Below are 8275 nucleotides of genomic sequence, written 5' to 3'. Positions count from 1 at the left end.
TGATATTTTTTTCACTTGTACAGAATCCACCTTTTTAACTAGATCCCCAGGTGATTCCAAAAGACAACTGATAGACATGTAAAAATGCCACTTGAAGCTTTTCTTCAATGGCATGCAGAGTTGAGAATGCCTTGGTATCATTTCCTTTTCCCAGCATATTTCTAAGTTTTTAAGCCTGTAGCAAATGGGTATAAACATGCTGGGTCTAAACATTTCCTGCAGGCTTTAAGTAGAGCCACCATGTGATAACATTAAATGCGGATGGAAATGAAGTGGCTCCCCTCCACCCAGTGCGATAGATGGATATTCTCCACAAACTGCCATAGTGAAATTTAGAGTAAGCTTTTGAAGCTCAAGCCACTCCCCCACTGTGATTTTGTTAATCCAGTGTCATTAAAATTAATTTCTGTTGTACCTTTTATGTGCCTATTATTATAGCACTTCCCAACTATAATGTATATGGAACATATAATACCTATTTATAAAAATTAATATTCAAACAATATTGCTGGCAAATATGAAATGCGACCTCGAAAGGTGAGGTGTAGAGGATATAGAAACATTCTTACCTCACCCCGAACTCTGGAGCTAGAACCCAACTGAAAATCTTTTCTAGTGTATCCCTTCCAAAATTAAGACTAGCTAGTTAAAGTTCCTAATTTCTAAAACTGAAGTACCCCTTTAGGTTATCCTCTATTAGAGCTTATGGTGTAGCCCTGAAGAGTAGGAAACATGTCACAGACAGCATAGTAATTGCTACAATAGGGAGGCAATGCATCACCAACTAGAAAGCAATGCTGGGCAAAGGGCAAATCTTAAGGTTTCTTAGTGCTAGGGACAGGATTTTAAGTTTTAGGGCCTTTAGTCTGTACAACTGGTTCCAAGTCATTTCCCTGAGCCGTGGGTAGGACTTAAGTTACAATCATTCAGGGTTAAAGGAACATATAAAATTTACTCAGGTCATATGAAACACCAAGACTTTTTAAAGAATAGTGGACACAATATTAAGGTAGAACCTAGCATTTTATTTAGATCTTCATTAAACTGTTGGAATTGAGAACCAGACATACGTAATAAACCTCCAAAAATAGATCCTGAAAGGCACTTTCTGCTTAGGGCAAGCAGTCATGGAATAAGCATGTAAACAAGCTGGCTTCTCTGTACCACACCAGCCAAGTCAGCTTTCTCCATGGCCAGCTGCACCAGCTCTGCCCTCCCTTCTGTTAACACCAGCCAGACCCCCTGTAGGTCTAACCCAAGGTTTTTCTGTAGGACACCTTGGCCTACCTGGGAATGCTGGAAACATGTTGTTAAAGGAATCATGGTGTTGAGGAAAAAAAAAAAAAAAAAAATCTTTTAAAAGCTGCCATCTGAGGTGATGGCTTCTCTGTACTTACGCCATACCCCAGAATACAATAAATAAGCAATTAGAAAATGTTCAAGTATGAAGGGATTTCCTCCTCCCCGCCAAAAGCACTGCTCTCTGAAGGAAGCTGGTTTCTCTGTAGCTACACCAGCTGTTCAGAAAGCTCATTGGACCTGGTTTTGAAAATAAAACAAAGTTAAAACCCTGGGAGGAGTTATTGTGCAGTGTGGAGTACTCAGTCTTTCTTATAAAGAAAAAAAAAGTTATCTGGTACCAAAGTGTGCAACCTACAGACCCTTAGGTACTACCCTGTGACTTCTCTGTATAACATCACAAGGGTGCCAAGTGCCTGTTTTTCTAGAGCTAAGAGTTGGTGAGGTTTGGCTAGTGCTTAAACCATGCATAGGATTGGTTTACTAAATAAAACCTTATTACGTACGTCCTCCAAAAGACAGCTGAAAAGTGGAGAGATTTTGATTTGGTGCTGTTTTAAGAGGTGGCAATATTAAGAGCATAAGCACCAGGGAGATGGTTTAATGGTAACTGCCCTTTTTTTTTTTTTTAAATGGTGTCAGGCTAGAGCTCCAACTGGAACTTGCGTTACATGCAAGACTGATTGGAAAGGGAACACTCCCTGACAAAGAACTACATAATTAGAAATGAATCAAGTTAAAGGGAGGATAAGGGAGGGCTTCACATTCGTAATAGAGCTCAAGACATTACAAATTCATGCTGACAGGGCTATGGGCATTGCCAGTCAGAGGCTACAATGGAACTACGAGTACTTTACGTGCACATTACAAGGACATTTTCAGCATTTGGTGGGAAAGGCAATGCAATTAGGATTTTAGAGGGTTGGGTGGTAGGGCACAAAGGCTCAATTTCAAAGCATTATTTACTACAGTTGTGTCTGTTTCTAGGCAGTTACATGGATTACCTATGCTCACTAAATTCATTATAATGGTGAACAAAACACCAGGGACAGAATAGCAAGCCCAACTTACAGTCCCCCACAAAAGCTAAAATTCACGTCATTGACTAGAGTGACTGCAACTGATCAGGAGCTGAAAGAGGACAGGAAAATTTAGGAAGAAGGGCCCTTTCCCTCAGAGCTTGAAGGCTTCTCTGTAGCCTACGCCAACAAGTCTGGGGAAAAAAGGCTAACACTTTTTCTCAATATTTAAGCTTTTTGGGCACTTCCCATGGGAAGCTGTCCCTACCAAAGTGGCCATAGGCTGCAGTCCTCTGATAAATGGGCTTCTTCAGATCCAGATCCCTGGAATATACAAGTCCGTAACTTAATAATGTAGCATTCATTTAAAATAAAGCAAACAATCAGCAAGACTCATTTTCAAGAGCTCTGGCAAATGAGTTCAGTTCTCTGGGGTATGCTAGGAAAAAAGTTTGTGGCAAAAGTGTTACTTCCCTGGTGTCCAAACTCCTTGCACAGTCCTTATTAGTAACTATTGTTCTTGTTTTTCCATCACTGGCTCAACAAATATGAAAAACTTGTCATTATCCTGAGGAATTCCAAGTGTCAAAAGCTCTTCTGAGATCACAGAATACTTACCAGCGTCCCACTGCCCCATCCCACCATGTTTATTTTCTTTTTAATGCCTAGAACATCCCATTTAGCAGTGCCAATTTTTTTTAAGCAAGCATCTTTAGGTAGTGCAAAGCCCACTAGCAAATACGGAGGACTTTCTAGGCTGGTTAGCCTAAGCCATGGAGCACTAAAATTTTAGATTTTAAAAATAAATTAAAGCCTTCACTGAAGACTGTATTTTTTAAGCATAACATGCTCTAGGTATTACAATATACACCCACACCCTTAGTGTTTTTACTAGCAAGACTTTACCATCTTTACCTGACAATGACCCCAGGGCGGAGGTCAAAATTCTTCTTCACAATCTCTAATAGCTCTCTCTCACTCTTCTGAGAGGTGCCATAATGGAAAATGGAGATAGACAATGGATGAGAAACTCCAATAGCATAAGAGACCTAAAAGAATCCAATTTTAAGGGTTAGTATCTAAAGACACATACATGTGTGTAATACACTGGTATACACCCCCCCTTCCCCTTACTTCAATATCACTCCAGTTATGTAAGAGATTATATACCTGAACAAGAACCCTTCTGCACAGACCTCCTTTAACAAGGGATTTTGCCACCCAACGAGCAGCATAAGCAGCTGAACGGTCCACCTTGGTGTAATCCTTTCCTGAAAAAGCACCTCCTCCATGAGCTCCCCAACCACCGTAAGTGTCCACAATGATCTTCCGGCCAGTCAAACCAGCATCACCCTGAAATTACAGTATTTAAGTCATTTTAGGCCTAGTCTTTTCCAATGAATGATCAGATTGTGAAATGCCTATTGTGTATCAACTATCTTCAAGATGTAAATTTCAGAAGAGCCAGGAAAAAAGGTAGTAATAGCCATGACTTTCCAAGTACCATCACAAAAGATCCAAAAAAAGCATAAATCGATGCCATCATAAGGCCTTACCTGAGGCCCACCAATAACAAATCTGCCACTTGGCTGTAGGTGGTAGATTGTGTCCTCATCAAGATACTTTGCAGGTACAACTGCTTTGATGACCTTCTCCTTTAGAGCATCCCTCATCTCATCAAGACAAACTTCTTCATCATGTTGAACAGATATAACAATAGTGTGGACCCTGATGGGAAGTACAGCACCTCGATCCTGCATATACTGCACAGTCACCTTGAAGACAACACACGTTAGAATAACAGTTGCACCAAACAACAGCTTTGTACTCAGTTCTCTACCTTAAGTTGAAATAAAACCAAAGGACAATATGCCATTCTTTTTTTCAGTTAATCAGCTATAATTAAAAGAATCATAACTGATATTTCCTGCCAATATAGTATGTGAGACTTTATTTAGCTTCACAATTCTACATGAGACTCAAATCACCACTTACTTGAGTTTTAGAATCTGGGCGTAACCAAGGCAAAGTGCCATTGCGGCGAAGTTCAGCAAGTTTGGCATTGAGCTTGTGTGCTAAGACAATGGTTAAAGGCATACATTCTTCAGTTTCATCAGTGGCATAACCAAACATCAAGCCCTAAAAAAGGAAGTCATTATCGTGGTCAAAACAAGCTTCAGATTTTAGTATGTTACAAGAGCAGAAAACAGCCTCTAAGATACCTGGTCTCCTGCACCAATGTCCTCCTCATTCCGGTCAAGATGAACACCTTGAGCAATATCCGGTGACTGTTGCTCCAAGGCTACCAGAACATTACAAGTCTTGTAATCGAACCCTTTTAAGGAGAAAAATGCCTTTTTTTAAAACAAAATACCAATGCCTTCTTTTACAACTATTTAGAATTTCAAATACTACTAAAGGAAATCAGATATTCCTAAAACTTAGTACTCTTTAGAAAATTGATTGAGGTGGCACAAAAGGCAGAAGGAAACTGTATACTAAAACTATACAACTTGAGGTAAAAATTAGTAGAAACATTTTAGAAAATGGTTTCTTCAACTTTCACTAGTTAAGTGGAGAAAAATGAAGACCTTAGGAGAGCCAACTCATTAAAACTCACCTTTGGATGAATCATCATAGCCAATATGTTTAATGGCTTCACGAACTACTTTCTGGTAGTCAACAGCAGCTCTGGATGTAATTTCTCCAGCAAGAAGGATCATTCCAGTTTTAGCAACAGTTTCTAAAACGAGAGACTTGCACTTACACATCACCTTTTTAATAAAGCAATTTCCATACTACATTTTCATCAGTTGATAAGCAAGCATGTGTTCTGAACTTACCACAAGCCACTTTGGCATCAGGGTCCTGCTGAAGGTGGGCATCAAGGACAGCATCACTGATCTGGTCACAGATCTTATCTGAAAAAAGAAAATTCCAGGCTCAAACTCTTTACTTATTTTAAGTACTTGAGGCTCCTTTTAAACTATGTTAACTGTAAAGCTCTTTGGAGATACCAAACTTAACTGCCTCACACTGCTATACCAGGAGCCGTTTGCCCAAAAGTGCTGGATATATTGCTGTGTGTTACTTGAAGACCTGACACTGCAATCTGTTGCACAAGACCATCAATTCAGATAAGCCAGAATACCCAGCATATTTAATAGATCTTAACCCATTACGGCATTTAAACTTTACACCTTACTTACAAAGGCTTTGGTTTCATCTCAAAAAGCGTTTGATATTTTGAAAATTTTCCCAGCAAAATAACTTCCACTGTTAACAGGCACATAATTGAGTTATTAATCAGGCAAAGATAAAGTAGAGGTCACTTCAAATCTACAAAAGCATAAGCATCAAAACTTTACAGTACTTTTACTAAACACATTTTCCCCAAAAATGTTAGTGTGGAATATAAATCTAATCAGAGGACTAATTGTTATTTTGCTTGTTATGTTAGTTTCCAGATTGTCTCCTTGATTTTAAGGCATACCAGTAAGGGCAACAAGAGAATTAAGGTCAATTAATAGTTAAACAATGCAAGGAAGAACACTAGGAATAGAAGGGCTAAAATAGCAATTATATTTGTTATGTACTCCAGGAATAAAAAAACTCAAGAGAGACTGGAAAATGTCCCAAACATGTATTCTGATCCTCAATGAATTTATTATCCCCACAGAATTGCCCTCTGCCTTTTAAAAACTGAGAGGGGAACAGAACAGATAATAGCCCCAAAGTATCATCAAGTTTCTAAAAACATCCCTAACAAAATTCAAGCACAATGTGTACATACTGCAGCCAAGTCAGAGGCTCAGGCCTTAATCTGAGCTATTATAAAAGCCTGTGATTCATAGGATCAATTTCAAAAAATGTCAAAACACATGTTCAATTCTCACACTAGGGGGAAAAAAAGCAAAAACACTCGACTTTCAGTATTCCTTCTGCACTCATCTAGATCTTGGGTTTGTCCTCTCCTACTTTTACCACTAGGTTGCTCGTGGGAGTTCATTACAAGTACAATAGACCTACCAGAGAAAAGACCCTTAAGCCTATGTTATTCTGGTCGTTCTAATAAAGGCCAGAAGCAATGTAAATACCAAAAATAAAGATTTTTGTTATATGACGCTTTCAGGCTGTAACTGAAGGTCCCTGAAAAAACCGTCATTCGTTCACATGTAAAATGGTCTCCATAATGGCGGATCAGTGGACAAAGCCCAGAGAAACAAATGTGAAGTAAAATCTTGCCTGACATTAAGAACCAAAGACTTTAAAAGGTAAACCAAAGCACATGGCCGCTTCCACTAATTCATGCTGCTCATCCTTTTCACCCATGGTCCAAATAAGGGATGCGTTCTCCACCATGCGCTATATTTAGTTGAAAGCTGTCACCTTGATGGCAAGGCCGTATTCAGCCTGGCGTCGAGTCTGTATCCTTCGCTGTAATTAACGATCGAAGACAAGGGATGGGTAATAGGCATAGGCTGTCCGGAGGCACTGGCCCCTCATCCTCCCCCAAACCAAATGCCACACGCGGCAACCACGTGTCTGCGGCTGCAATGCGGGGCGCGCGCCCCCGAGAGCCGGCCACGAGCACGCGGGGCGGGCCGTCCTTTCGAGGTCTTTCGGATGGCAGGGCGGAGAAGAGGAAACCTTGCCCTCCCCGGACAGAACACAAACTCCACGGCCCCCACCCTTCTCGTTTTCTGGAATCTTCCGCATGCCGAAGCGCGCGACCGGACAGAAGGGGGAAGGGAGCGGCGGCCACGCGCTCGGCACCGGTGGCGCCACGAGGAAGCTGCGCAGCCGCCGCTCTTCCTACCGTCTGGCCCAAGAGAACCGAGGCGGGCACCCACTTTCGGCAGCGCTCGACCGATCGAGTCCTTGCCCTACGTCCCGCCCTTCCCTTAGTTCCAGGCTCCGACACCTCACCTGGGTGGCCTTCCCCCACAGACTCTGAGGTGAAGAGGAAAGTGCCCTCCTCGATGAACGCCTCGTGGAAGCCGTTGAGCTGTCCGTTCATTTTGATGACGGTGGCGGTGAGTGAAAGTGGCGTTGAAAAGAAAGAACAGCAGCGAGGCGACGACTGCGGAATGCAAAAGCCAAAGAAGGCCTACTACACTGCTCAGTCGGGCGGCGCGGAGCGAACGAGGCTGCGGACGGTGCGGCCCAGTATTTATAGAGCAGCGCCAGCTCGCGCCCGACCCGGGCCCCGCCCCTCCACGCCGCGCGCCAATGCACCACCCGCGCCGGGGGAGAAGGGGCGGGACGACGAGGGTAGCCCGGGCTGAACCACTTTGCGAGGCAGGGGGAGGGAACGTAGGGAACACGCCACTTCCGCGAACATTTACCTATCTTAAGCAGTGATTAAAGGGGGTAAGTGGAGATGTGGGTAGACTGGGTCGTTGTGCCCGTCTGTCCTCGATGAAGGAGAAAAAGTGACTAGATCTTCTCCCCTGTTCTGTAACATGGCACCTCCCTTTCGACCGTTGGCAGTGCTATCGGGCAGTGAGGTCGCGTCCCCCCCTCTTACTCCCCGCGGTGACAGCAGGAGTCGGTGGTGGTTTAGTCCTCTAGTCTGAGCTTGGGGGTCTTTCGGGCCGCCTGCCTTTAGATACCCTGGTGACATTGACAGTGGTCCTCAGCCATGTGATAGTGGCCATTTTGGCTGGTTAGCGTAAGATTCTAAGCACCGCTGTATTCATTCCCTGTCTGGAAATCCTAAGGGGCGCCCGCCCAGTTGCTAGTAATTTCTTGGCTAATGCCTCTGCAGTGAAAAGGCGGAGAAGCAGATTCGTGAGAGGGCTGCCATCGATTTAAACGATTGCTGTCCTGCTTGTCCCCCATGGAGTTTTGGTGGCTTAGTGCTAAAGCATTCGGCTGCTAACCAAAGAACGTCTGTTCGAACCCCCCAGCCACTTTGCTGGAGAAAGTCTGCTTCCGTAAAGATTTACAGCTTT

At 43.0% G+C, this 8275-nt stretch overlaps 1 protein-coding gene across 1 annotated transcript; it reads right to left on the bottom strand.

The window, feature by feature from the left end:
* Positions 1-2539: 2539 nt before the first annotated feature.
* On the bottom strand, positions 2540-7338 carry MAT2A (methionine adenosyltransferase 2A). Its single transcript, XM_007948890.2, has 9 exons — positions 7248-7338; positions 5162-5239; positions 4939-5061; positions 4541-4653; positions 4314-4457; positions 3875-4093; positions 3489-3671; positions 3234-3367; positions 2540-2642 (listed from the first exon to the last, which is right to left on the bottom strand). The coding sequence occupies exons 1-9, from the start codon at positions 7336-7338 to the stop codon at positions 2540-2542; spliced, it is 1188 nt and encodes a 395-aa protein (XP_007947081.1).
* Between the last annotated feature and the right edge of the window lie 937 nt (positions 7339-8275).

The sequence above is a fragment of the Orycteropus afer genome, unplaced genomic scaffold, assembly GCF_000298275.1.
Source record: "Orycteropus afer afer isolate SDZICR_OR568_19922 unplaced genomic scaffold, OryAfe1.0 scaffold00231, whole genome shotgun sequence".
Lineage (NCBI taxonomy): Eukaryota > Metazoa > Chordata > Mammalia > Tubulidentata > Orycteropodidae > Orycteropus > Orycteropus afer.
Note: the sequence above shows the minus strand (reverse complement) of the source record. Positions and strands in the feature narration are given on the sequence as shown.

Coding starts and splice junctions, on each gene's coding strand:
- MAT2A (XM_007948890.2), bottom strand. CDS start 7,338: ATGAACGGACAGCTCAACGGCTTCCACGAGGCGTTCATCGAGGAGGGC. Junction 5,062..5,161: donor TGATGCCAAAGTGGCTTGTG/GTAAGTTCAGAA, acceptor CTCTCGTTTTAG/AAACTGTTGCTAAAACTGGA. Junction 4,654..4,938: donor CTATGATGATTCATCCAAAG/GTGAGTTTTAAT, acceptor TCTCCTTAAAAG/GGTTCGATTACAAGACTTGT.